Source organism: Hirundo rustica, chromosome 24, assembly GCF_015227805.2.
Source record: "Hirundo rustica isolate bHirRus1 chromosome 24, bHirRus1.pri.v3, whole genome shotgun sequence".
Lineage (NCBI taxonomy): Eukaryota > Metazoa > Chordata > Aves > Passeriformes > Hirundinidae > Hirundo > Hirundo rustica.
The window spans coordinates 6,616,626-6,644,340 of record NC_053473.1 but is presented as its reverse complement, the minus strand read 5'-3'; the positions used below and the strand labels follow the sequence as shown (position 1 = coordinate 6,644,340).

At 64.1% G+C, this 27,715-nt stretch overlaps 1 protein-coding gene across 10 annotated transcripts in view; it reads left to right on the top strand.

The window, feature by feature from the left end:
- Positions 1 to 27,715, top strand: part of ATP2B4 (ATPase plasma membrane Ca2+ transporting 4) — a 51,716-nt gene that overhangs the window by 4,415 nt on the left and 19,586 nt on the right. For 4 of the 10 annotated variants that reach the window (XM_040085750.2, XM_040085758.2, XM_058423483.1 and 1 more), the window contains exons 2-8: positions 17,194 to 17,631; positions 22,348 to 22,545; positions 23,066 to 23,323; positions 24,352 to 24,477; positions 24,964 to 25,089; positions 25,669 to 25,704; positions 27,516 to 27,677. In XM_040085750.2, coding sequence (XP_039941684.1) covers positions 17,436 to 17,631; positions 22,348 to 22,545; positions 23,066 to 23,323; positions 24,352 to 24,477; positions 24,964 to 25,089; positions 25,669 to 25,704; positions 27,516 to 27,677 — 1,102 coding nt within the window. In that variant the 5' untranslated portion in view covers positions 17,194 to 17,435. Of the gene's footprint in view, positions 1 to 1,047; positions 1,187 to 7,400; positions 7,579 to 17,193; positions 17,632 to 22,347; positions 22,546 to 23,065; positions 23,324 to 24,351; positions 24,478 to 24,963; positions 25,090 to 25,668; positions 25,705 to 27,515; positions 27,678 to 27,715 lie in introns of those variants that run through there. The other 6 variants (XM_040085754.2, XM_058423482.1, XM_040085757.2 and 3 more) reach the window with 4 other exon arrangements.

The window sequence follows — 27,715 nt, the reverse complement described above, 5'->3', positions numbered from 1 at the left end:
CAGTGCCACAGGAGTGTCACACCACAGGGATCGGGTCACAGCAGTGCCACACCACAGGGACTGGGCCACACCAGTGCCACAGCAGTGCCACACCGCAGGGATCGGGTCACAGCAATGTCACAGCAGTGCCACACCACAGGGACTAGGTCACAGCAGTGCCACACCAGTGTCACAGCAGTGCCACACCGCAGGGATTGGGTCACAGCAGTGTCACAGCAGTGTCACACCACAGGGACTGGGTCACACCAGTGCCACACCAGTGCCACAGCAGTGTCACACCACAGGGATCGGGTCACACCAGTGCCACAGCAGTGCCACGCTGCAGGGACTGGGTCACAGCAGTGCCACACCAGTGCCACGCTGCAGGGACTGTGCCACAGCAGGGCCACACCAGTGCCACACCCGTGCCACACTGCAGGGACTGGGTCGCACCAGTGCCACACCACAGGGATCGGGTCACACCAGTGCCACAGCAGTGCCACACGGCAGGGACCAGGCCTGTCCCCTGCCACCCCTTCCCCCTGCAGCCCCCCGGGGCCGGGCGCTGGCGTGTCCCCAAGGTGGGGAGCTCCTGGCCAGGGCGGCAGCAGCAGCCAGGGGGAAGCTTTGGCCAAGCGTTGGCGTTTTGTGCTGACGGGGAAACTTTTCCTTGCACGCTTCCAGGGCAGGGATGAGTCGGCAGCCGGGCTGGGGCGCGTGGGGCGAGGCTCGGTGCCGGTGGTGTCGGTTCCGTGCCGTGCGCCTGTTTTTGGCGGCGTTCGTCTGTGTTTGTTTGGCTGTGTTTGGCCGGTTTTTGGCCGCGTTCGCCTGTTTTTGGCTGTGTTTGCCTGGTTTTTGGCTGCGTTTGGCCGTGTTTCCCTGGTTTTGGCTCTCTCTGCCGGGTTTTTGGCTGTCTTTGGCGGCGGGAGGCAGCAGCCCCGGCGGGCCGTGCCCGGGCACAGCGCGTAGGAGTCCCCACCCGGAAGAGTTTGTCCGGCGGGGCCGGGCAGGGAGGAATCCGATCCCTCCTTTTCCCAGGCTGGGATCCCGGCGCGCCGGGCTCTCCGTGGCCTCGGCCGGCTCCCCGCTGCCGATCCCCGCCGGCCCCGCTGGCCCCGGTGGCTCCGCTGGCTCATCCCGCCGGGCCGGGAAGGGTCCCCGCCAGCGGCGATTCCCGACATCTGCTCTTTGTCTGCGGCTCGGAAAGGTCAGCCCTGCCTCGCTCCCTCCAGGAGCCGTAAATAACCGCGCTCGCCGTGCCGCGGGGCCGGCTCCGGGGCCGAGCCCGGCATCCTGCCGCTCGTCCCGCCGTGCCCCGGAGCCGTGCCCGGGGTGATGCCGGCCCGGAGCCGGGGGGCGGCGGCGCCGCGTCCGGCGCCAAGGGCAAGGCTGGGGATGGCTGCTCCCGGCTCCTGCCTTCTCCGGGCTAAAAATAAGCGTCCGGCCCTCGCCGTGCTGCCTCTGCTCGGCCTGGGGGGGCTGGCGGTGGGCAGGGGCTGGCTGCGGGCGGGGGGCTGGCGGCGACCTTTGCTCTTTGGGCGCCGGGGTCGGCGATCAGATCTTCGGGTCCGGGCTCGGGTTTCGGGCGGAAGGTGTCTGATTTTCGGCGCCGTTTCTCGAGATGCTGATTCAGGAGCCTGCTGCGGCAGCTGGAGCTTTGCCGTCCCTTCGCCGCCCCTCGCTGGGCCGGGGGGGTGCCCGTGGCCCCTGGAATGCCCTCGGCTTTTCTTTTCCTTCCTTTCCTTTTGTTCCCGCCGGGGAATGCCGATGCCTCCCTCGCCTCTCCGGCGCTGCTCCAGCCTTTTCCTTGGGCTCAGCGGCGCGGCCCTCGCGGCGCTCCGGCTGCTCGCCTCCCTTCCCTCCCACCTCCTCAAAAACAGCCCGGTGCTGCGGAGCGCCGCTGGGAACACATCCCGAGGGAAAGCCGCTTTCCCGGTCCTGCCATTCCGCAGGCAGCCCGGGGACACCGGGACGAGCGAGGGCATGGCTCGGTCCTCCAGCGCTGTCCCCTCTCGTCCCTGCCGTGTCCAAGCCCCCCGGATTTTGGGATGATCCCGGGGGGACGGGGAGGCTCCGGGCGGGCTCTGCCGGCTGCGGGGCTCTCGTGGCCCCTGCGGAGCTCGGCCCTGTCCCCCATTCCCGTCCCCGTTCCCGTCCCCATTCCTGTCCCCATTCCCGTCCCCATTCCCGTCCCCGTTCCCGTCCCCGGCGTGCCGCCAGCCCCGGTGCGACACTCCCGGAGCTCCCTGCTCCAGAGGGGCTCCCTGTCGGAGCCGCGGGGACGGGAACACGCCTGGCGCTGCCCGGGGCTGGGAGGGAGCCCCTGCTCCGGCCTGAACCCGAGTTAAACATTATTCCTGCCCCTGGAGCAGGGAGGGATTAGCGCCGGGAAGGCGAGCGCGGGGAAATGAGGGCAGGCTGGATTTGCGGCCGTGCCGGCAGCTGGGAATGCCCGGGATGGCCGGAGCGAGGGTGACAGCCTCCGGAGCAGCGGGATGACAGCCGGGATTCATCCCGATGGCGCAGGCCTGGCTGCCTTCACCCGGGGCTGAATCAGCGGCGGGGAGCCGGGATCAGAGGCTTGGCTGGGCTGGGAGAAGCCGGGAAGCGTGGCTGGGATCTTTCCTGGGTGTCCCGCTGCAGACGTGGCTCTGAGTCACCACATCCTGCCTGGGAAAGCTTTGGGTCCCCGCGCTCCCGTCGGGGCCCTCGGGGGTCTCCTGCTGGATTCCCCGTGGGATTTATCCCGCGCTGGTCCCTCGGGGCGGATCCGTGGGGCTGGGGGGACAAAGCCCCGTGTGCAGGCGGAGCTGGGAGGGGGCGAAGCTCCACGTCCTGCATTTTCCAGTGTGACTGGTGCCGGCTATTTTTAGTTGTCCAATTTAAGCTCGCCTTAAATGCTGTCTTTTGAGGTTTCTTTGAGGGAGGAGGCCTGCAGTGGTGTTATTTCCCAAGTGATGGATTGCTCTCCAATCTGACCCCAGCTGGACTGGCCAAAAAAACCAAGGGAAGGAGCAAAGCTGTGCCTGGGAAGTGTTCCCTCCCCGCAGAGCTGCGCCCGAGGGTGTTTCCCGAGCCAGAGGAGATTTCCTGGGGGAAGGAGAAAGCCAACAGCCGAGCCCTGCTCGTGTCCCCGTGGGGAAATCCAGCTGGAAAACCTCATCCTGCTACCTGCTCTGGCGTCCCCGGGGCGTGCCGCGCCCCCGCGAGCCGGCCCGGCTGTTCCACGGGGGTTTGGTCCACGGGTTTCTCATCTCAGGGACGCTTTGGATTTATTGAGGAGTGCTGGGTGCCACTTGGGGGGCTCCTAGAGGAGGTGGGAAAGGCTGGAATCACGGGTGGGGTGTTTTGGGGGAGGCTCATCCCGAGGGGGCTGTCCTGGTATCCATGGATTCTCCGGGATGGGTACAGCCGATCCCAGGGGCCCAGAATCCATCCACGCCATGCTCCAGCTCCGTGCCCCACCGCTGGATTCTGCTGTGCCGGCTCCTGACCCGCTGCCTTTTGTCCGTTCCCATCCTCTCTTCCCTTCCTGGCGCTGTTTTCCCTCCTCTCCCCATCCGTGGATGCGCTCCGTGCCTCTCGCACCTCGCCGGGCACCTGCTGGAGCATCTCTGGCCCGGGGCCGGGTACAGGAATGGCCTTTCCTCCTCCTCCTCTCCTCCTCCTCCTCCTCCTCGTCCCCCCCGCGCAGCAGCAGCCGGGTGTTTCCGTGCAGGTCAGCAGCCAGGGGATCCTCGGGCTCCTGCAGTCGGACGTGAAATGCATCCAATGCCGGGAAGATGCTGCAGATGGAATTTCTGCAGTGCCGGGGCCGGCGGCCCCAGGGCAGGCTGGAAGCGTTTCCTGGCGCTTCCAGGCGCGGGGCTGTCCCTTTTCCCTCTGGAAAGGACAACCAGGGAGCCTCCCTTCCTCCTCCTCCCACCCCCCGGACGCAGCACGGCCCGGCCTGGCCGCGTCCCCGGGAGCTCGCGGGGATCTGTGCCCTCTCGGGATGAGCCCTGGGACAGGGATCCAGGAAAAGCCCGCAGGGAGCAGAGGGATTGCCCCGAATCTCAGCCTCCTCGCCTGGGACCTGCCTGCCCTCGAGTGGGGGAGCAGCCAAGGTGCTGCTGGGGGGTCCCAGACAGTGCTGGGGGACCCCAAACTGTGCTGGGGGGATTCCAAACCATGGTGGGGGGATCCCAAACCATGCTGGAGGATCCCAGACCGTGCTGGGGGATCCCAGACCATGGTGGGGGGATCCCAGACAGTGCTGGAAGATCCCAAACCATGCTGGGGGATCCCAAACTATGCTGGAGGATCCCAGACAGTGCTGGGGGATCCCAAACTATGCTGAAGGATCCCAGACCGTGCTGGGGGATCCCAAGCCATGCTGGGAGATCCCAAACCATGCTGGAGGATCCCAGACCGTGCTGGGGGATCCCAGACCGTGCTGGGGGATCCCAGGCCGTGCTGGACAACCCCAGTCCAAGCTGCCACCCCACATTCCCACTCTCCTCGTTATTCCAGGAGCAAAGCCCCTGGCCCAGCCCTGCCTGGGCTCCGTGGGAGGTGCAGAGGATGGAGAGGGTGAGGAAGGCCCCTGGTACTGCAGGGAAAGTGCTGGGAGAGGGGAGAGGAGCCGAAGCCTTGGGAACAGAGCAGATTCCGGCAGGCAGAGCAATTCCAGCTGGGCTGGAATCCTGGTCAAGGGTTTGGCGTTTTTCCTTTGGGATGGGGAGTGGGAATCGGTGCCCTGAGCCATGGGGAGTGTCCGTGCTGGGCTCCGGTGTCTGCGGGATCCCTCGCTGTGTTCCTGGGATCCCTCACCGTATTCCCACAGATCCCTCTCCGTATTCCCACGGCTCCCTCGCTCCGTGGGCTCCGGCGCCGCTCGGTGCCAGCGCGCTGCCCCTAAACCCGGATTTTCCCGGTAATCTGGGCCCTATCGCTGCTAAAGCCGCAATTATCCCTGGATTAGCGCTGCTGCTTAGGGACCCACCTGGGGCAGCGCTGGGGCTGTGCCAAAGTGTCCCCAAAGTGTCCCCAAAATGTCCCCAAAGCATCCCCAAAGCCCCTCCCAAAGCCCCTCCCAAAGCCCCTCCCAAAGTGTCCCCCAAGCCCCCCCAAAGTCTCCCCAAAGCGTCCCCAAATTGTCCCCAAAGCGTCCCCAAAGCCTCGCACAGCTCCAGCTCAGCCAGGACAGAGCGGCCGTGGCCGCTGTCACCTGGGGTGACCCCAGGGCCACCTTGTCCCTCTCGTCTGGGGGCTGTGGGGTTTTGGGGGCGTCACTCGGGGTGTCACCCCCGGCAGCGCCGTGTCCTCGTCCCCGTTGTGTCCCAGGCTGAGCTCGTCCCAGCCAGGCCGGGTTGGACGGGGCTTGGAGCTCCCTGGGGCTGTGGGATGTGTCCCTGCCCCTGGAACGGGGTGAGCTTCAGGGTCTCCTTCACCCCAGTCTGCGCTGGGATGCTGGGGTTCCATCCCGGCACCTTTGGATTTGGGGGGAGCTGGGATTTATGGCACGTTCATGGCAAAGCCTGGCTTTGGAGCCGTGCTCCAGGGGCTGGAAGGCCCGGTCCCTCCTCTCAGGGGTGCGGGAGCTCCGAGGGCAGGGGTTTCCCAGTTTGCCGGCGTTACTGGTGCTGCTGGGAGGAGGGAGCGCGCGGGGCTGGATGCGGCACGAGCAGGGATGTGCCGGGAGCGCGGGCTGCAGGCAGGATTCCAGGAGGGGCCGGGAATGGCGGGATTGGGAATGCCAGGACTGGGAATGACAGCCCAGACTCCAGATCGGGCTGACAGCAGCAGGACCAAGTCCAGTTTTAGGGAGCAAAGAGCCGTGTCCATCCGGAGGCAATGCCCATCACGATGATGGTGATGGTGCCTCTCCCCAGCTCGGCGACTCTTAAATATAATCAGCACTTAATTAAAGCAGGCTAACGGTTTTTAATTGCTCTGCTCCCCCGGCTCAGGCCCCGGTACCTGGGAATGTGGTGCCTGCTCTGGATTATGGCGGTGCCTGGCGCTGGTGGGAAGCAGATCCAGGGCTTTCTCCAAGGTTTTTTTCCATCCCTTGAAGGGACAAATCCTCCGAAACACCGGTGGGGTTCAGCTGGGCGAGGCAGGGCTGGGGTGAGACCCTGTGGGTCACCCCAGAGCGTGTGTGTGCCCGGGATGGTGCCCGGGATGGTGTCTGGGGTATGGATGTCTGGGATATGGGTGTCTGGAATGGTGTCCGGGGTGGTTCCCGGGATGGTGCCTGGGATGGTGCCTGGGATATGGATGTCTGGGATATGGGTGTCTGGGATACGGGTGTCCGGGATGGTTCCCGGGATGGTGCCCGGGTGCTGCCCCCTCCCTCCCAGCCTCTCCCACCCCCCTGGATCCCTCCCGGTGCCTCCAAGGCATTTCCCAGCCCCCTCCCAGCCCCTTCCCGCCTGGGCGAATTCGCGTTCAGATTTATTTTCCAAGCGGATTCCTGCTGCTCACCCAAACCCTCGCCTCTCCCGCCGTCCGGGGAAGGAGGGCGCCGGGCGGCTCCCGGGGGTGGCCGTGCCCCTTCCCAGCTCCCAGGAGCTCTCCCTCCTCCTCGCCCTGCCCCTCCCCGGGCTCTCCTGGCCCATCTGGCTCCTCTCCTATTTCTCCATATTTTCCAAGCTCCCATTTGCCTCTCCCGCCTGGAGGGTTTTTTTTTTTTTTTTTTGTTTGGTTGGTGGTTTTTTTGGTTGGTTTTTGTTTTTTTTTTTTTTTTTTTACCCCTCCTCCCCCCTTGCTGGGCGAGGGTCGGGATTTGGGATCTGGGATTTGGGGATGGGGGCTCTTTTCTCCGGGACAAATATCGCCTTTCCCTGCTCGCCTGGCTCCCTTTAATTAGACTGGTTACTGCATGGAGCAGTTCGCAGTTATATATGGAAAACAGCCCACACTTTCCCAGGAGCGGGGAATGTTGGGAAGGGAAGCGGGAGCAGCCGCGCGCTCTTCCCTGGAGCCGCGTGTGTTTTTCCTATCGCTTTTCCCGGCTTTATTTCTTTTAACCCTTTGCGGCAGCGAAAAACGCTCGCGGCCCCGTTTTTTTTGTTTTTAACTTTTACCTTTTTTAACCCCTCTCCCAATCCCTTTGTTGCCGGGTTGGAAAATCTCCGCTGCGGTCGGGGTTTTTTTGTGGTGTTTTTTTTTTTTTGTTGGGAAGATCCGGATTTGGGGCTGGAGGAGCGTGGGGAGAGGGCTCGGAGGACGCCGGGCCGGCCGGAGCCGGGGCAGGGATGTGATCCCGAGCGGGGATTCTCGGGGCTGCGGCTGCCGGAGCGGGGACACCGCGGCAGAGCTCCGGTGGTGGCGGTGGCAGGAGGGGCACTGCTGTCCCCAGCCCTTCCCCGTGTCCCCAGGCTGCTGCCGCCCCCGGGACCCCAGCGCTCTGGGATCTCCCCCCAGCTCTAGGGGATCCCCGCGCTCCGGGCAGCCCCCGTTTCCCGGCGGTGTCCCGCCGGCTCCGCCTCTCCTGCCTCAGTTTCCCCCGCCGTGCTCCAGAGGGGGATTTTTGGGAGGGGTTGCTGCCGGCTTGGCTTTTCTTCCCCGGGATTCTTCAGGGAGCAGGGAAGAGGAAGCGGCTCCGGTGACAAGGTGAGCGCTGCCCCAGGGTGTCCCCAAGCCCGGGGCTGCCCCTCTCCCCCTCCCGCCTTCCCGGAGCGGCAGATGCTCGTCCCCGGCTGCTGCTGGAGGAAGTGACGGGACCTATTTTCATCCCCCAGGGATCTTCGGGGTAGGAATCCCCTGTCCCTGTGTAATCCTGCTAAAAATACCGTGCCTGTGTCCGCCTGTCCTGCCCGGCGCCTCTCCCGGCCCCCGGGCGCTGCTGTGCCTCTCAGACCGCCCCGTGCTCTGGGTCGGGCTTTGCTGGGTCGCATTTAGTTCAAGCCGAGTTTAAAATCCCCGTGCTCTCCGCAGGGGATGTGGGCAGCTGGGGGTCGGGGCCGGGGGGATCTCAGGTGTGTGTGGGGATGAGCTGGGCACCGGCTGCTCCCGGCGCTCCTGGGCTGCTCCGTCCCTCGGCTGGGATGTGCCCGGCTCTGCCGCAGCTCCTGCTGGAATCCCGCTCTCCTGGGATCCACAAATCCCAAATCCTGGCTGTGGCCGTACCCGGAACAGCTCCGAGGCTCTGGAGCAGAGAGCTCCGGGCTCCTCCCGTCCTGCCCTGGGTATTCCAGCCCCGGATCCCGACCCGTGGCCTCTCCTGGGGCCGGGCTGGCTCGGACCCTGCTGCCAGCCCTGCTCGGGGCTCTCCTGCTCCTCTGGGGCCTCCCGGGAGAGGCTCCAGCTGCTGGGGCTCAGCCCTCCCTGGGAACGGGGCCACAGCCTGCCGGGGGTGTCCGTGTCCGCTCCCTCCTGCCCGGGCGCGCGGGAGCTGGGAGGGTCCCGGAGGCGCTGCCGGGGCCGGGATGTGGCACTGCTCCGTGTCCGTGGTGCTGCTGCTGCCAGAGCAGCCCCGGGCCCGGTTCGCTGCCTCGTTTTTATCCTCGGGTCCCGCTCCGCAGTTCCGAGCTGCCCAAATCCCGAACCTCGGCCTTGGGCTCGCTCTGGGCTGTAAATGCGCGCTGAGCCAAGCCCGGAGGGGTCCGGAGGAGGGAGGGGAGGTGGTGGGCACATCCCTGCCCCGGGTTCACCCGCAGGGCAGGGAGAGGAGCAAAGGGCACCCGCTGTCGGCGCTCCCAGGCCGGGAGGGACCGATCTCCTGGTGCCGAGTGGGATGGAGAAGGAGCGGATAAAACCTCGTGCTGGCATCCAGGACAATCCTCCGCGCCCGGCAGCGCCGCTGTCACCTCGCCGGGCACCGGCTGCGGTGGCACCGGGGACGCTGTGGCCCCACGGAGGGTGATGCCCGCAGGTGTTTGGGGCCGCAGGAGGGGCCGGCTTCGCTCCCCGTCCTCCTGCATTCCTGCACGGCCCTGCTACCTTGTAAAGCACGAGGGGATAACGAGAGGAGCGGCGCTGATTGAGTGCAGGCGCCGCCGGAGAAATACCAAGGCCTTAGATGGAAACATTCCCCCTGACAGCTCTCCCGGAGGCTCCCTGCTTTTCCTTTGCTTCCACCCCCCCTGGAATTCCTGGGCTGCTGCACCCTGAGGAGTGGGGAAGCCCCGGCCGGGGGCGAGGGCAGATTCCTGACAGCTGCGCCGGTGGCTTTGGCACCAGGATGAGGATGTGGCGCTTTCGGAGGCCTGGACAGCAGCGGCCGGGGCTGTCACAGCCCCTGGTGGCAGCGCTCTGGGGTTTGGGGCTCAGGGTTGCAGATTTCGGGGCTCGGCTCAGCAGGGTTTGGGGAGCCAGGCCCTGGAGCGCCGCGTCCGTGCGGAGGCCGTGCCCGGCGTTCCGCCTCCAGCCCCTTCCCTGCCCTCCGCAGGAGTTAATTGCTGCCTTGGGCAGCCAAAACCCAGCAGTTTTCCAACGTCAATTAGCAGGAGGCAAAACAGGAGCAAAATGGGAGCCAGGGCAGCTGCAGTGAGCGGGGCGGCGGCAGGGACGCTGGGTTTTGGGGGAACGTCACCTCCTGCCTTTCCCTGTGCTTTCCCGTCACCCAGGCCCTGCTGCCATCCCCGCTCCCGGTCCCTGGCCTGGCCGGAGGAAGGAGAGGAGGAGGAGGAGGCCGGTGTGACACGGCCAGGGGTGGGACAGCGCTGTGCCCACCCGTGGCGGTGTCACCTGCGTGGGGACGAGGGGGTGGCAGCCGGTCTGGGGACAGACCGCCGGCCCTGTGCCCGGCACGTGGCAGCGCCGTGGCTGCGCCGCTGGCACCGGGAATTGTGCGCCCGGGGGAGGAAACGCGACGGGGCTGCAGCGCCCGTGGGTGACGGTGACACCGCGGGGTGGCCCTGCCGGTGGCACCCTGAGCTCCAGGCGTGTCCCCTCCCTTGTCGCCAGACCGACGTCACGGGCGTGGAGGTGCGTGGGAGTCGGGAATGGTCACTCGTGGGAGATGGGAATGGTCACTCGTGGGAGATGGGAATGGTCACTCGTGGGAGATGGGAATGGTCACTCGTGGTGGGGACACAGGACGAGGGGGGCCTGCCCTGCCCTGCCCTGCCCTGCCCTGCCCTGCGCTGCCCGGGGGCTGGATCCTCACAGCGAATTCCCGCTGGAATTCCCGGGCTGCAGCACCAGCCCTGCGCCCTGGGCTCAGCCACGGCTCCGTGAGCGCTCTGCCACCGGCTCTGTCACTGCCTTTGTCACCGCCTCTGCCACCGGCTCCGTCACTCGGTCGGTGACTCAGTTTCCCCGGCACTGCGCTGCTGCTGCCGCACTCCGCCGGGCCCCGGCTCTTCCTGGGCGTTTTCCTGCTCCTTTTCCAGGGCATTCCCGGCTTTTATTTTCCCGTGGATGGACCCGCTGGCCCCTTTCCCCGTGCCCCCAGGACGGGGCTCTGGCGGTCGCTGGGGTGTCCCCGGTGCCGGGGGTGTCCCCGGGCGGGGCGATGTCGCTGTCCCCACGCTGCCGGAGGAAGCGGATGCCGCGGTGGGAGGGGACGGCCCGCGGGTGCCACAGGTGGTGTCCCCGGAGCCCCGGGTGCCACCGGCAGCGGCCCGGGGCGAGGAGCGGGGCCGGGGGACAGCGGCGTGACCGGGGGAGGGGACGGGTCCGAACCGTGCAGGGACAGAACTGAACTGTGCGGGGACAGATCTGAACCGTGCAGGGACAGATCTGAGCTGTGCAGGGACAGATCTGAACTGTGCGGGAACAGATCTGAACCGTGCAGGGACAGATCTGAGCTGTGCAGGGACAGATCTGAGCTGTGCAGGGACAGATCTGAACTGTGCGGGACAGATCCGAACCGTGCGGGGACAGATCCGAGCTGTGCGGGGACAGAACTGAGCCGTGCGGGGACAGATCCGAGCTGTGCGGGGACAGAACTGAACTGTGCGGGACAGGTCTGAGCTGTGCGGGGACAGATCCCATCTGTGCGGGGACAGATCTGAACTGTGCGGGGACAGATCCGAGCTGTGCGGGGACAGAACTGAGCCGTGCGGGGACAGGTCCGAGCTGTGCGGGGACAGATCCGAACCGTGCGGGAACAGATCCGAGCTGTGCGGGGACAGATCCGAGCTGTGCGGGGACAGGTCCGAGCTGTGCGGGGACAGATCTGAACCGTGCGGGGACAGATCCGAACTGTGCAGGGACAGATCTGAACCGTGCGGGGACAGATCTGAACCGTGCGGGGACAGATCCGAGCTGTGCGGGGACAGATCCGAACCGTGCAGGGACAGATCCGAGCTGTGCGGGGACAGATCTGAGCTGTGCAGGGACAGATCCGAGCTGTGCCGGGACAGATCCGAGCCGTGTGGGGACAGATCCTCCTGACCCGGCCGGGGACAGACCCTCCCGAGCCGTGCGGGTGCTGCACAGGGCCCCTGAGTGCCAGCAGGGTCTGTCCGGGCTGTCGCAGCCTGGCCTTGTCCCCTCTGCCACCCCGGGATGGAGGTTCCGCCACCGTGACCTTCCGCCACCCTGCCCCTCTTCCCCTGGACGCTCTTCAACCCCGAGGGTGGCGATCCTCTCCGGGATGTCCCTGTCCCCTATCCCCTGTCCCTGTCCCTGTCCCTATCCGCTGTCCCCTGTCCCTGTCCCTATCCACTGTCCCCTGTCCCTGTCCCTGTCCCTGTCCCTGTTCTCTGTCCCTGTCCCTGTCCCTGTCCCTGTTCTCTGTCCCGGTGTCCCCGTGGCTGTCGCGGTGTCCCCGCGGCTGTCGCCGTGTCCCCGTGGCTGTCCCGGTGTCCCCGCGGCTGTCGCCGTGTCCCCGCGGCTGTCGCGGTGTCCCTGTGGCTGTCCCGGTGTCCCCGCGGCTGTCGCGGTGTCCCCGCGGCTGTCGCGGTGTCCCCGCGGCTGTCGCGGTGCCGCAGGGGTTAAGGAGGACGCTTCCCTCGCCAGGGGTGTTGCTGGCAGCGGGCGGGCGGGAGGCGCTGCCATCGGCACATTGCGATTCGGTGAGTGTGCAGGGAGGGGCCGCGGGGCCGCGGGGCTCGGGGCGGGGGCCCGGGGTCCCGGAACCCCCCCGGGCCGGTGCCACCGCGGGCTGGCCGCCGCGTGCTGCCGGTGGCCCCGTGTCCCCCGTGTCCCCCGTGTCCCCCGTGTCCCCCGCGGGGCCGGGGCAGGGCGGTGGTGCCCCGGGGCCGGCGCAGAGCCCCGGTCCCACGTTCCCACCGGGAAGGGGGTCCCGGCTCCGAGGGGGGCTCGGACCCTCCGCAGCCCCCCGGGGGGCTCTGCCGCGATTCCCCCCTGGATTCCGGCATTCCAGGGGATTTTCACCCCTCACCCTCCGCAGCCCCCCGAGGCGCTCTGCCGCGATTCCCCCCTGGATTCCGGCATTCCAGGGGATTTTCACCCCTCCCCGTGGGTCCTGGCGGTGGGCAGGCAGGGAGGGAGCGGGACCTCCAGGGGCATTTCCCAGCCCGAGGGCAGGAAAGGTGCTCCCAGCTCCCTTCTTCGTTCCCGACCTGGGCTCTGGGAGCCCGTTTGTCCGTCTGGAGTGGCTCTGTCCGTGCGGCCCCTCTCATCCCGCTGCGGATGCAGCTTCGGATTCCCAACGAGAGAAATCTCAACCCCCAGCCAAGGAAGGCTAATTTTGAGGGAGTTGATTTTTTTTTTTCTTTTTAATTTTTTTTTAAATTTTTTTTTTTCCCTTCCTCCCCACTTGGCAACATAAACAGCCTCCCTGACGGCTTTACATTGAGTTTGCCATGGCAACCTCCGGCAGCCAAGTGTTCCCAGCGCCCCATTCCCCGAGTGGGAGAGGAGCTGGACACAGTGGGTGCTGCCGAGGGGGGCCGAGAGCGGGGCTGGGGTCCGGGTGCTTGGAGAAGGTGATTCCGCCTTGACCCACCTCGATCCACGTGAGCCAAGCTGGGAGTTGTGCCTCTGGGCCGGGATGTGGTGGCTGGTGACGCTTTTCCTTGGCCTGGCGGTGGGAGATGTCCCAGCCGGAGGAGCTGAGCTGGGGCGTGGATTTTACCCTCCTCCTTGGATCCATGGAAAAGCCTCCTGAGCTTGGGCAGGGATTGCTCCGTGTCTGATCGTCCGTGGGGGGATCTGAGCCCATGTCCTGGAGCAGGAAGATCCCTATCCGTGCCCTGCTGGCACGTGCCAGGCTCCTGGTGCCACCGGCGGTGCCGCCCATGTGGCAGCAGGGCCACCCACGGCGTGGCCGAAGTTGTCACTTGTGGCGTCTCCGGCTGATCAATTTTTGCCCGTCGCTTTTTGAGCGCTCTCCTGTCTGCGAGGTGAAATCCAGCAGGTGCTGGGGCCGGGCACGGGGGACGCTGGGCAGTGTCCCTGGCCATGGTCACTGTCCCTGGGCACTGTCACTGTCCCTGGCTGTGGTCACTGTCCCTGGCTGTGGTCACTGTCCCTGGCTGTGGTCATTCTCCCTGGCTGTGGTCACTGTCCCTGGCCGTTGTCACTGTCCCTGGCCGTTGTCACTGTCCCTGGCTGCTGTCACTGTCCCTGGGCACTGTCCCTGGGCACTCTCCCTGGCAGTGGTCACTGTCCCTGTCTATGGTCACTGTCCCTGGGCACTGTCCCTGGCAGTGGTCACTGTCCCTAGTCCCTGTCCCTGGTCACTGTCCCTGGTCCCTGTCCATGGTCACTGTCCCTGTCTATGGTCATTGTCCCTGGGCACTGTCCCTGGTCCCTGTCCCTGTCCCTGGTCCCTGTCCCTGGTCACTGTCCCTGGTCCCTGTCCCTGGTCCCTGTCTGTGGTCACTGTCCCTGGTCCCTGTCCCTGGTCACTGTCCCTGTCTGTGGTCACTGTCCCTGTTCGTGGTCCCTGTCCCTGTCCCTGGTCCCTGTCTGTGGTCCCTGTCCCTGGTCCCTGTCCCTGGTCCCTGTCCCTGTCCCTGGTCCCTGTCCCTGGTCACTGTCCCTGGTCTCTGTCCCTGTCCCTGTCCCTGGTCCCTGTCCCTGGTCCCTGTCCCTGTCCCTGTCCCTGTCCCTGTCCCTGGTCACTGTCCCTGTCCGTGGTCACTGTCCCTGGTCTCTGTCCCTGTCCCTGGTCCCTGTCCCTGTCCCTGTCCCTGTCCCTGTCCCTGTCCCTGTCCCTGGTCCCTGTCCCTGGTCACTGTCCCTGGCAGGACAGGGCCGTGCTGCCGTTTATTATTCCGGGCAGGTTCGGCTGCAGCACCGCGTCGGCTGCGCCGCTCCTCGCCGGCTCCTGCCTGGAGCCTGCAGCTCCTTCCCCTCAGCCCCGGTGTCCCCGGGCCCTGTCCGGCTCAGGGGTGGCATTTCGGAGGTGTCGCGGGTGGTGTCGCTCAGGTCCCCGCTCCTCTCCCAGCTGGGTTTCTTCCCTCAGGGAGGAACTTGTTCCTCTCTCCGGCTCCGGGGGTGAATTCCCGGAGGGAAGGGCAGAACCTGCCGGAGTCACCGGGAGCTCCCCAGGGCGACGGCGCTGATCCTTCCCAGCCTGGCCAGGGAGCTGGTGGGACGGGGCAGGGACGGGAAGGGGGCTGAGATCCCAAAAGGGCTGCGGGAGGATGCTGAGGGCGGGCAGGAGCCGTCCCACACCTCGGTCCCGGGCTGGGATCACAGGTGGGACACAGGGATGGGACACAGGGATTCCAGGCTGGAATCTCTCAGTGGGACACAGGGGTGATCACTGCCCTCTGAGCTGTGTCAGGGGTAATTAAGGGCTAGGCCGTTACAGCATTAATTAACTGTCTCCCTCTTAACCTCTGAGCTCTCCTCAGACAGCGCCGGTTGCTATGAAAGAGGAGGAAATGAGCGTGGTGGGGTGGGGGAATTATCGTTTTTTCTCTTAATCAGCAGGAGCCTGTTTAATTGGGCCTGCCACCTCCTGCTTCCCGCTGCCGGGAGCTGCTGCCGGGATGAGCTCAGCTCCACGAGGAGCCGCGGGATAGCGGGGCTGGGAACGGGCAGGGATGCGGGAGCCGGGGATCCCTGCGGGACGGGGCAGCAGCAACGCTCTGGCCCGAGGGTGGGAGCTGCAGTGTCCTGGGAGCTGCAGTGTCCCCATCCCTGTGTCCTGTCCCTGTGTCCCATCTCAGTGTCCCCATCCCTGTGTCCCATCCCTGTGTCCCATCCCTGTGTCCTGTCCCTGTGTCCCATCCCTGTGTCCCCATCCCTGTGTCCCATCCCTGTGTCCCATCCCTGTGTCCCCATCCCCGTGTCCCATTCCAGTGTCCCAATCCCAGTGTCCCATCCCTGTGTCCCATCCCTGTGTCCCATCCCAATGTCCCATCCCCGTGTCCCCATCCCTGTGTCCCATCCCCGTGTCCCATTCCAGTGTCCCCATCTCAGTGTCCCCATCTCAGTGTCCCCATCCCCGTGTCCCATCCCTGTCCCATTCCAGTGTCCCCATCCCTGTGTCCCATTCCAGTGTCCCAATTCCAGTGTCCCATCCCCATGTCCCATCCCTGTGTGCCCATCCCCGTGTCCCATCCCAGTGTCCCATCTCAGTGTCCCCATCCCTGTGTCCCATTCCAGTGTCCCAATCCCAGTGTCCCATCCCTGTGTCCCATTCCAGTGTCCCCATCTCAGTGTCCCCATCCCAATGTCCCATCCCCATGTCCCATCCCCGTGTCCCATCCCAGTGTCCCCACCCCATTCTCCCATTCCCAGTGCCCCATCCCCTCGGCAGGGGCACGGGTCCCTCCCGGGGTGGGGACATTGTGCGGGTGTCACTGCTGTCCCCGAGGTTCTGTTGGTGCCTGTGGGTCCCTGATAATGCCGGGAGCAGCCCCGGGATGAGGAGCAGGGCTGGGTCTGGTGCTCTGGGGTTGTGCTGCCCCAGAGATTGAAGAGGCCCCGGCTGGGGCTGCAATGGGGCAGCTTGGGGCAGTTTTGGGGCTGGAATGGGGCAGCTTGGGGCAGTTTTGGGGCTGGAATGGGGCGGTTTGGCATCAGCCCTGTGCTGATCAGTGCCTTCCTGTGGGGTTTGTGAGGGCTGGAGCATCCCCGTGTTCCTGGGATCAGCAGGGGTCGTTGTCCCTGTCCCCCTGTCCATCCCTGTCCCCCTGTCCTTCCCTGTCCCCCTGTCCCCCTGTCCCTCCCTGTCCCCCTGTCCCTCCCTGTCCCCCTGTCCCTCCCTGTCCCTGCCCAGCTGCTCCGCCACCCCAGGGCCCCGTCCCGGGCGGGTGCTGCCGGAGTGGCCGTTCCCCGTTGTCCTTTATTTATTTTGCCCTTGGAAGGGTTTTGTTTTCCCTCCGTGGGAGCCTCCCCTCGCAGCCTTTTTGCCTCTGGAGCGCCGGGAGCTGCCCTGGAGCTCGGGAACACGGCTCACCCTGGCTGACAAAAAGCCCTTTTTCCCTCCAGCCTGTGCTGTTCCCGCCGTGTCCCTGCTTGTCCCTAGCACTCCGAAATGCCGGCAGGGAATCCCAGCCCCCAGATCCCTGGGGAATGGGGGAGCTCTGGGACGCTCGTGGTCCCTGCCTGCCTCGGCTGAAGCCTTTTTGGGGCTCCGCTGTCCTGGCTGGGGCTGTGACCTGGGTGGCAGCACCTGGGGACACTGGGGACACCTCGGGACAGGTCACTCACGGAAAAGCCTCCGTTCCCGAGAAAATCCCGGCTCTTGGTGGCTTCTCTGCCACTCCTGGCTTCCCTTTCGTGGTTCCTGTGACATCTCCCAGCTGTTGGGGAGCCCACGGGGTGCTGCAGCCCCTTTCCCACGGATATCGGGATACTGGGATATTGGGGTATTGCGGTATTGGGATTTGGGGATTCTAGGGTATTGGGACATTGGGATTTTTGGGATATCAGGATATTGAGATTTTGGGATATTGTGATTTTGGGATATTGCGATATTGAGATTTTGGGAATTTGGAAATTTGGGATATTGGGAAGTTGGGATATCGGGCTTGTTCCCTACCTGCTGGCAGGGCGGGGAGCGCTGCTCCGGCCCCAGCGTCCCGCCCAGGGGAGGAAGCAGCTGTTTCCCACTGCCGAGGGGTATTTTTATCCCAAAATCAACGGCAGGGTTTGCCTGGGCTGAAAGTGAAGAACCACCTGGGCTCCTTTCCTGCCCGGCCCCGCAGCTGCCGCTTCTCCCTGCTCCTCGCTCCGAGCCCAACTTCTCACCCAGGAATTTTTTTTCCCAAACCCCGCCGACACCGCGTTCTCCCTCAAAACGTCCCCGTCCTTGGGGCAGCGCCGCTCCCCTCTCCCTCCCCGTGGGGCTCCTCGCTCCTTCCCAAGCCCTCCTAACGCTGATATTTTTGTTTCCCACGGTTGTTTTCGCAGCTCCAGTTGCTGTGGTATCCAGGGAGCCCTCCTCCTCCTCCTCCTCCTCCTCCTCCTCCTCCTCCCGCTGCAGGAGCTGCACGCCGGGCGTTGCTAAGGTCGCCTCCGCGGTAACATGCACATCCTGTTTACACCTTCATCCCGACAACTTGGGCTGGGGTAGAGCCGCCCGTTCCCCCCGGGAGCCCCCAGGGAAGGGGCCGCGCCGCGCATCCCCCGCTCCCGGAGCCGCCGCCGCCGCCATGACGAACAACGTGGCCGACCACCACCCCGGGAACTCGGTGGCCGAGGGCAGCCATGAGGGGGACTTTGGGTGCTCCATGGTGGAGCTCAGGAACCTCATGGAGCTGAGGAGCGCCGAGGCCGTGGCCCGGCTCAACGACTCCTACGGCGGCGTCCAGAACGTCTGCAAGAGGCTGAAGACGTCGCCGGTCGAAGGTGAGTGGCGCTGTCGTGGTCTGGGGGTGTCACCGCTGCGGCTGTCACCCCTGGGATGGGGCTGTGGGAAGGTGACATCCAAGGGTGGTGGCTCCCGTGGTCTGGGGGTGTCACCGCTGCGGCTGTCACCCCTGGGATGGGGCTGTGGGAAGGTGACATCCAAGGGTGGTGGCTCCCGTGGTCTGGGGGTGTCACCGCTGCAGCTGTCACCCCTGGGATGGGGCTGTGGGAAGGTGACATCCAAGGGTGGTGGCTCCCGTGGTCTGGGGTTGTCACCTCTGTGGTTGTCACCCCTGGGATGGGGCTGTGGGAAGGTGACATCCAAAGGTGGCTCCAGTGGTCTGGGGGTGTCACCTCTGTGGTTGTCACCCCTGGGATGGGGCTGTGAGACGGTGACATCCAAAGGTGGTGGCCCCAGTGGCTGTCCCATGGCCTGGGGTTGTCACCTCTGGAATGGAGCCGTGTGAAGGTGGAAGGTGGTGGCTCCAGTGACTGTCACATGGTCTGGGATTGTCACCTCTGGGAGTGTCACCACTGGGATGGAGCCGCACAAAGGTCACATCCAGGGGTGGTGGCTCCCGTGGTCCGGGGTTGTCACTTTTGTGACGGACCCGCGCGAAGGTGACAATGGGGAGTGGTGTCACCAGCGGCCGTCCCGTGGTCTGGGGTTGTCACCAGCGGGATGGAGCCACGTGAAGGTGACACCCGAGGGTGGTGTCCCCAGCGGCTGAGCTGGGCTGTGCCATCGCGCTCCGTGTCCCCTGGAGCGTGCCCCGTGTGTTAGGAAAGGGTCGGAAGGGTGGGAGAGGAGGAAGGAGGAGGAGAAGCGACTTCCAGGGGTTCCCTGAGGTGTGACTGGGATCCCCTGGGAGGATGGAGCACAGGAGGGGTGTGGGATGTGGGATATGGAATGTGGGGTGTGGGATGTGAGATATGGGATGTGGGATAAGGGATGTGGGGTGTGGGATGAGGGATATGGGATCTGGGATGTGGGATATGGGATATAGGATGAGGGATACGGAATGTGGGATGTGGGATAAGGGATGAGGAGCTCCTCCCCACAGCCCAGCCGCCGCTCCAGCTGTTCCTGTTTAATCATTTACGGGGTGGGAGGGGAGGGGTAAAGGTTGGAGGGCGCTGGCGCGGTGGCCGGGTGCCACCTGCAGCTGTTGGTGGCACCTGGGGCAAGGGAGAGGGACAGGGACGGTGCGGGACACCCCCAGGGCGTGGGGGATGCACCCAGGGATGGGGAGATGGGCCCAGGTCCCTCCCGGTCTGAGGAATTCTACAGGGAAAACCTGGGCAGCGCAGCTGGAGTGGTGGCAGCGACACCCGGGGTCACCTGCGAGGATCTCAGGATGTCACCTCTGTCCCCAGGGGCTGGGCTGGCTTTTGGGGTCCCCTCATCGGCACGGCCGGTGGCCCTGGTGGCACTGGGGGTGCCTTTCCTGGCACCGGGGGGCTGCAGGGGCAGAGAGCCCCTGATTCCAGCTCCGAGGGTTTTCCTGGAGCTGTGGGGTGGGAATTCGGCCCTGGAGCTGCGGGAGCTGTGGGGTGGGGACGCGGCCGTGCCCGGCTGGGACAATCCTTGGGATATTTTTGGTGCTGCAAGGGGGGGATTTGCGGCTTTCCAGCTGCGAGCGGGACCGGGAAGGAGAGACAATATCGGGATGTCGTTAGAGCAGGGGGAAATCCCGGTGGGAATGCAAAGCCCAGGTCACAGAACAATGTGCTCGGCCCTGCCAAGGTGGGATCAGCTGCTTTGGGCCGGGAGGAGAGGCGGGACGAGAACCCAAAAGGCATTTTTAGGGGATGTGCAGGGTTCAGTCCCACCCCAGTCCCGGATCTCGTGCCCCCAGCCCATCCCATCCCTCCCGTGGAGCCGAGCTGTCCCAAATGCCACCCCGTCCCCCTGTCCCTGAGCCACCGTGTCCCCTGGGTGCCCTGACTCTGTCCCGGCCCCGGGGGGATCCCGGGGGATCCTGGTGTCACCCCACGGCCGCTGTCCCCAGCACATCGGGGACTGGTGACGGCTCCCTGCTGGCGCCTGTGGCCTCCACCCAAAATTCCTGCCCCAATCCCCCGCTAGCGCTGACCCCGGGGCCTGCGGTGGCATTTGGGTGGCAGGGGCCCTTTGTCACCCTCCCCGTGCCAGCACAGAGCCATCGAAGCCGTCCCCAATTCCCCGGGGACAGCTGGGACAGCCCTGGCATCGTTCCGTCAGCGGGATGAGCTTTGGGGTCCGTGTCCTGTGGGACCGTCCCGTGTCCCCTGGGTGTCCCCGTGTGTGTCCCTGCGTGTCTCTGGGTGTCCCCTGGGTGTCCCCTGGGTGTCCCCTGGGTGTCCCCTGGGTGTCCCCGTGTGTCCCCTGGGTGTCCCCTGGGTGTCCCCCGTGTGTCCCCGTGCCGGGGTGGCCGTGAGCCGCTTTGGGTGGGAACGGAGGCCGGGACATCCCCGGGTCCTGCTCAGCCTCCGCCAGGGCTGGCTGGGGACACGGCCAGCTGCCAGCTGTCCCCTCCCTCGCCGCGGCTGGGCTGGAGCCACACGGGGCGGGCTGGGACCGGCCCGGGGGCTGCTTCCTGCTTGGGGTGGCACGGGGTGACCCCAGGGTGACACGGGGTGGCAGGGGGTGACCCCAATGTGACACAGGGTGAACAGGGGGTGACCCCAGGGTGACACGGGGTGGCACGGGGTGACCCCAGAGTGACACGGGGTGGCACGGGGTGACCCCAGAGTGACACAGGGTGGCAGGGAGTGACCCTAATGTGACACGGGGTGGCAGGGGGTGACCCCAGGGTGACACGGGGTGGCAGGGGGTGACCCCAGGGTGACACAGGGTGGCAGGGGGTGACCCCAGGGTGACACGGGGTGAACAGGGGGTGACCCCAGAGTGACACAGGGTGGCAGGGAGTGACCCTAATGTGACACGGGGTGGCACAGGGTGACCCCAGGGTGACACAAGGTGGCAGGGGGTGACCCCAGGGTGACACAGGGTGAACAGGGGGTAACCCCAGAGTGACACAGGGTGGCAGGGAGTGACCCTAATGTGACACAGGGTGGCAGGGAGTGACCCTAATGTGACACGGGGTGGCACGGGGTGACCCTAATGTGACACGGGGTGGCACGGGGTGACCCCAGGGTGACACAGGGTGAACAGGGGGTGACCCCAGGGTGACACAAGATGAACAGGGGGTGACCCCAGGGTGACACGGGGCTGTCCCCTGAGCGTGGAGCCGTCCCCCGAGTGTGAGCCCCGTGTCCCTGTCACTGCCAGGCTGCTCCAGGCACGGCCGGGGTGTGTCCAGGGCCACTCCCGGAGCTCCCTGGGACCTGGCAGCGGCCCCGGGGACATCTTAAGGTGGAAGAGGATGGGGGGGTCCCTTAAGGTGGTGCTGGGCAGGGGGGGGCTGCTCCCGCTGGGGGCACGGCCATGTCGCACTGCCACTGTCACTGACACTGTCACTGTGTCCTGCTGCCCCCCAGCACTCATGGCTCTGTTAGGGGTGGCACTGTCACACTCTCACACTGCCACTGTCCCCCGTCGTTGCCTGGGATGGGAGGGCTCTCAGGGGCTCGAGCTCCCTTTTATTCCCATTTTTCCCCGTTTCCCCGTCCTCGCTCCCCTCTCTCTGGGCTCGGGGACGCTGCCGCTGCCCCAGGGCTGGCAGGGACAGGGCTCGGGTGGCCACTGCCGGTGACAGAGCTGCCCAGAGCTGCCCAGAACTGCCCAGAACTGCTCAGAACTGCCCAGAACTGCCCAGAACTGCTCAGATCTGCCCAGGTTTTCCCGGATCTGCCCAGGTTTTCCCAGATCTGCCCAGATTTGCGCAGATCTCCCGGATTTACGGCTCATTTGATGTAAACACGGCGGCCGGTGCCAGCTGGCAGCAGCCCGGGGTGACAGTGGCACCTGTCCTGCTGTCCCTGGAGCCACAGGGAGGTGATGGAGGATTGAGGAGTTATTTTATTCTGGGACGTGCGATAGGAATTCTTTATTACACTCGGATCTTTCATGGGTTTTTCCTGTTTTTATCCATAAAAACCCCGGAGCAATTCTCCTTCCTCAGCTCCGAGTGACAATTCCCTGGGTTTGATCTCGTGCCGGTCACCCATCGCTCCCCTGCTCTGGCCCTCATTCCATGGGTCTCGTATCCATCTTCTCCCGCTCCAGGTGTCTCTGACGGCACCCGGGGGTTGATATTGATTTAATTTCTACATTTACAAATACTCATTCAATCGCCGTATTTATAGATACTAATTTGTAATGTTTATTTATATGATACATACTTATTTATAATGTTTATTTATAATATAAATATAATATAAATATAATATAAATATAAATATAATATTTATATTTATAATGTTTATTTATAATTTAATTTCTAAATATATGTATATTTATATGTATATATATATTTACATTTATATTTATATTTATATTTATCCTTATCCTTATCCTTATCCTTATCCTTGTATTTATATTATAAATATAACAAGTATTTATTGATAAATAGTACATATAAATATAAATGTATTTGTTTATATTTTATTTATTATGATATGTTTATTTATTTTATTTGTTGATATTTTCTCTGTTTGTATTTTATTTATCTGCGCTCCCGTTCTCCGGGGCGGGCAGGGAGCCGCTCCCGGCCGCGTTCCCTGTGGACAGCGCGGGATTTTCCCTCACCCCGGTTCTCCCCACCCCTCCAGGCCTGTCCGGGAACCCCACGGACCTGGAGAAGAGGCGCCAGGTCTTCGGCCAGAACTTCATCCCGCCGAAGAAGGCCAAGACGTTCCTGCAGCTGGTGTGGGAGGCGCTGCAGGACGTGACGCTGATCATCCTGGAGATCGCAGCCATCATCTCCCTGGTGCTCTCCTTCTACCACCCGCCCGGCGGGGACAACGAGCGTCAGTCCCGGGACGGGGCCGGGGGCTCGGGGGGCTGGGGGTGCCCCGTTCCCGGGGGGACTGGGATCTGTCCTGTCAGGGGACTGGGATCTGTCCTGTCAGGGGACTGGGATCTGTCCTGTGAGGGAACTGGGATCTGTCCTGTGAGGGGACTGGGATCTGTCCTGTGAGGGAAATGGGATCTGTCCTGTCAGGGGACTGGGATCTGTCCTGTGAGGGAAATGGGATCTGTCCTGTGAGGGGACTGGGATCTGTCCTGTGAGGGGACTGGGATCTGCCCCATTCCCTGTGAGGGGACTGGGATCTGCCCCATTCCCTGTGTGGGGACTGGGATCTGTCCTGTGAGGGAACTCCGGGATCTGCCCCATTCCCCATGGGGGGATTCCGAGATCTGCCTCATTCCCTGTGTAGGGTTATCCCATTGGGAATTCTCCCTGGGCAGTGTTTGGGGTTATCCCATCGGGGTTATCCCATCGGGGTTCTCCCATCGGGGTTATCCCACGGGGAATTCTCCCGGCAGTGTGCGGGCAGTCCACGGGCGGCGTGGAGGACGAGGGCGAGTCGCAGGCGGGCTGGATCGAGGGCGCTGCCATCCTCTTCTCCGTCATCATCGTGGTGCTGGTGACGGCCTTCAACGACTGGAGCAAGGAGAAGCAGTTCCGGGGCCTCCAGAGCCGCATCGAGCAGGAGCAGAAGTTCACGGTGATCCGCAAGGGCCAGGTGATCCAGATCCCCGTGGCCGAGATCGTGGTGGGGGACATCGCCCAGATCAAGTACGGTGAGCGGCGCTGGCGCTGAGCTTCCCCTTCCTCCTCCCCTTTCTGCGGCCCCTCTTCCTGGGGCAGGAGCCTCGGCTGCTCCGGGTACTCCAGGGAAACGCTGCCGTGGCGTGGCGGAGCTCCGCTCCCGCCTCTGCCTGCCCTGGAGCTGCTGGGTCACAGCGAGGGTGTTTGCCCAACCTTGTCCCTGTGGAGGGGGTGTTGAGGGATATTTCCTTGGCCAGGAGACGCTGGGGAGTGTTTCCTGATCCAGGAGGTTTTGGGGAGCGTTTCCTTATCCAGGATGTGTCGGTGGATATTTCCTCATCCGGGAGATATTGGGGAATATTTCCTTATCCAGGAGATGTTGGGGAGTACTTCTTTATCCAGGAGATATTGGGGAATATTTCCTTATCCAGGAGATGTTGGGGAATATTTCCTCATCCAGGAGATGTTGGGGAGTACTTCTTTATCCAGGAGACATTGGGGAATATTTCCTCACTCAGGAGATATTGGGGAATATTTCCTCATCCAGGAGATGTTGGGGAGTACTTCTTTATCCAGGAGATGTTGGGGAATATTTCCTTATCCAGAAAATGCTGGGGGATGTTTCCTCGGCCTGGAGGTACTGGTGATCGTTTCCTCATGCAGGAGCTGCAGCCCTTGGGATAAATCAGGCCCTGCTCCCCGTTTCCCAGGGGAATATTCCTCCCATTAGGAAGGAGGTTGATCCGACACCGTGTTTGTTTTCCCAAGGGCCCAGTTCCACACTTGGCAGGTGGACACGGTGGAGTCTGGATCAGGAGCTCTGGGAATGATTCACTGAAACCAGATGGGGAAGCGCTGAGCAAAACCCTCCCCAGGACTCTCGGTGCCCCAGCCAGGGCTTGGGAGCTCTTGGAATGAAATTTCACTTTATTGCACCTGTCCCTTACAAACCCCACCTGCTGCTTCTCCTGCCCCTAGAGTGGTCTGAGCCCGAGTTTTGGATCCCTCTGGAGCATTCCCGTGGGATGCTGGGTTGATCCCGTTTTTCCTCCTGTCCCAGGGGATCTCCTGCCAGCGGACGGGATCCTGATCCAGGGCAATGACCTGAAAATCGACGAGAGCTCGCTGACCGGGGAGTCAGACCAGGTCAAGAAGTCAATGGATAAAGACCCCATGCTGCTGTCAGGTGGGTTCCGGGGTGACGCGGGGCTGGGGTGACTTGGGACGGGAAGGGGGTGGCCGGGGGGTCCTGGTCCCAGGGAGGGGTCCAAGGCCAGGCTGGACAGGGCCTGGAGCAGCCTGGGATAGGGGACGTTGTCCCTGCCCCTGGCAGGGGTGGAACGGGATGGGGTTGGAGGTCCCTTCTGAGCCAGGCCAGTCTGGGATTCTGTGGGGTGGGAATTGGGGTCCCAGCTGTGTCCCCACAGCGTTCCTGCCCTTCCAAGCTAAACCAGTCTGGGATTCTGTGGGATGGGAATTGGGGTCCCAGCTGTGTCCCCATGGCGTTCCTGCCCTTCCAAGCTAAACCAGTCTGGGATTCTGTGGGGTGGGAATTGGGGTCCCAGCTGTGTCCCCACGGCGCTCCTGCCCTTCCAAGCTAAATCAGTCTGGGATTCTGTGGGGTGGGAATTGGGGTCCCAGCTGTGTCCCCATGGCATTCCTGCCCTGCCAGGTACCCACGTGATGGAGGGCTCGGGCAGGATGGTGGTGACTGCCGTGGGCATCAACTCCCAGACGGGGATCATCTTCACCCTCCTGGGAGCAGGAGAGGGTGATGAGGAGAAGAAAGTGAAGAAAGGTGAGGAAATTCCCCGATCCCTGCCCGGCAGGTTTGGGATCGGGCGCTGGCAGCAGTGCCAGGATGGCACCGCCGGCTGCTCCGGCGTTCCCGCGCCAGGGAGCTCTTCCCGAGGCGCTGCCAGGCGGGAGAGCGAGGCTCCCCTGGCAGCCCCGGGTGTGCCCGGGTTTGGGAGCTGCCGAGCCCCGGGTGGGGCTGCCACCGCCGAGGTGACAGGACAGGGTGCCCTGGGAGTGGCACTGGGAGCGGAGCTGGGCATGGGAATGGCGCTGGGAGTGGCACTGGAGGATTTCTTCTCCTGAAAATCTGCCCCGTGGAGCTCCGTGGCTTCTCCTCCTGAAAATCTTGAGGCGCTCCAGCCCCGTGGAGGCACTGCTGGCGTTGTGGGGGTGATTTACAGGCGGGGAAGATCGGAATCCTCGGGAACGGGGGGCCCGGGAGCGGCGGAGCCTCCAGCCGCGCGCCGGACCGAGGCGCGGTGTCCGGAGGGCGACGCCGGAGCGGCCCCGGGAGCGTCCCCGCTGCACGGCGCCCGCGGCTCCGCGTGCTCAGCCCTCCACCCTTTCTCTCTTTGAACAGGTAAAAAAAGCGGAGCCCCCGAAAACCGCAACAAAGGTAACGCCAGCCTCTCCATCCTTTGAACCAGCACCACACTAACTACCGAGCATTCCTCCTTCCTTCTTCCTTCCTTCTCCTCATCACTCTGTGCTCTTGGCTGCTCCGGCGGGACTCTCGCCTCGTTTTCCCGGGACAGGGTGCAAGGGTCCCGTGGCCAGGGGCCCTGCGGTGTCCCCGGAGCCCCGGCACGGCCGGTGACGCCCTGTTGGGACTGCCTGAAATCAGGGGCCGGGCAAAATGGAGAGGATAAAAAGCAGCTGTGTTTATTGGAGGGCCCCCGGGTACATTTCGGGCGGGCAAAGCCCCTTCCAGGGGCTGCAGCCAAAATCGGACCGAGGGTCAGGGGGTTTTCACGCTTTTATGAGTTATTTGCACATTGGGGGTTAATCCTTCAATTGCAGCTTCAGGTCATGAAGTTTTTTAGCTCAAGTTTGCTGCCCCCAGCTCACTTTTGTGAGGCAGCGAGGTGCCCTTGATTCCCAGGCCTGGAGAGGAATTGTTGTGTCTGACCAGAATGGGAAAGCAGCAGCCAACACCGCCTATGGAGTTTAGAGTTATACACTGAAGAATTGCAGGATTATAAACGTACGAACAATAGAAAAGCGAAAATCCTGAGGCATCACTGGGATGAATGTTCCTGTTGTCCCTGTGTGGGAAGAGCCATTTCTCGGGGAGGCCAGGGCTCTTCCAGCAGCGCTTCTGGCAGAGCATCCCCGAGCCTCTGCAGCGGGGTTCGGGGCTCTGAAGCTCTCGTGCCCGTCACACGCTGTCCCGGGGGGGTTGGTGTTCGGGGCAGGGCTGGGGGTGCCCCCCTGGCATTCCTGGGATGAGCTCTGGCCCGGCCCACGGGACGCTTGCACCCTGTCCTGCCATGGCCTGGACTCCGTGAGCGTCTCTCGCCCGTGTTTCTCACACCGTTCTTTGCAGGCTGTGGAGGAAGCCCCATTTCTGCACCTCTCTCTCTCTCCACCCCTCTCTCTCTCTCTCTCTCTCTCTCTCTCTCTCCTCTCAGCAGTTTGAGTTGCCCTCCGTGCCGTCAGATGTGTCCGGGTGCTTTGTTGTGTCCGTGTCGGGTCTGTTGTCACCGTGGAGCCAGGAGGGGACAGGTCCCGCGGTGGCCCCGGGGCCGCTGCTGCTGCTCGGGCTGGAGCCCCTGGGGGTTCCCGTCCCTCCGCAGAGCTCCCAGCTCGGGTCTCCCCAGGGCTGGATTAGCCCCGCTTTGGGAGCTGCCTCGGGTCCCAGAGGCGCCGTGGACGGCTCCAGGCTGGGATTTTGGAGGATTCCCAGCTCCCTGCTCTTCCATCTCCATCCCAGTTTCTAACCCTCCCCTCCATCCCGGCCCCTGTCGCTTCCCTGGCCGGCGCTTCCAGCCGCGCTGCCCGCAGGGGTGGCACCAGGGGGATTTGGGGACGCTCCTCGGGGCACTGCAGCACCTCGGGGCTCATCCCAAGGCGCTCCCAGCCCGCTGCGGGCTCAGAGGCCGGAAGGGATCCCAAAATCTGGCCTAGAATGTTCCTCGCAGAGGCGTGACGGTGCCAGAGTCACCTCTGAGGATCCCTTACCCGTGGGCAGGGGGTAGGTGACAGAAAACCCGCCCGTGGAGGAGGCAGGGCCCCGGGACATGGAGCTTCCATGTGCTCGGACGCGTGTGTGGCCGGGAGTGGCTCTTGGTTCTTGTCCTGGGATTTCTCTCTCGCTCGCTCTCTCTGCCACCGCCACCACCATCCTCCTCCTCCGTGGTGTCCTCCAGGCTGCTCCGGGTCTCTCCTGTTCACACGTGGTGTCTTCTTTTGCCCCCCGGGCTGTAGCTAAAACTCAGGATGGTGTGGCCTTAGAGATCCAGCCCCTGAAGAGCCAGGAGGGGGTGGAAAACGAGGAGAAGGAGAAGAAGAAGGTGAAAGTGCCCAAGAAGGAGAAGTCGGTGCTGCAGGGGAAGCTGACGCGCCTGGCGGTGCAGATCGGGAAGGCAGGTGAGTGACGGTGACGGTGACGGTGACCCCAGAGCTGG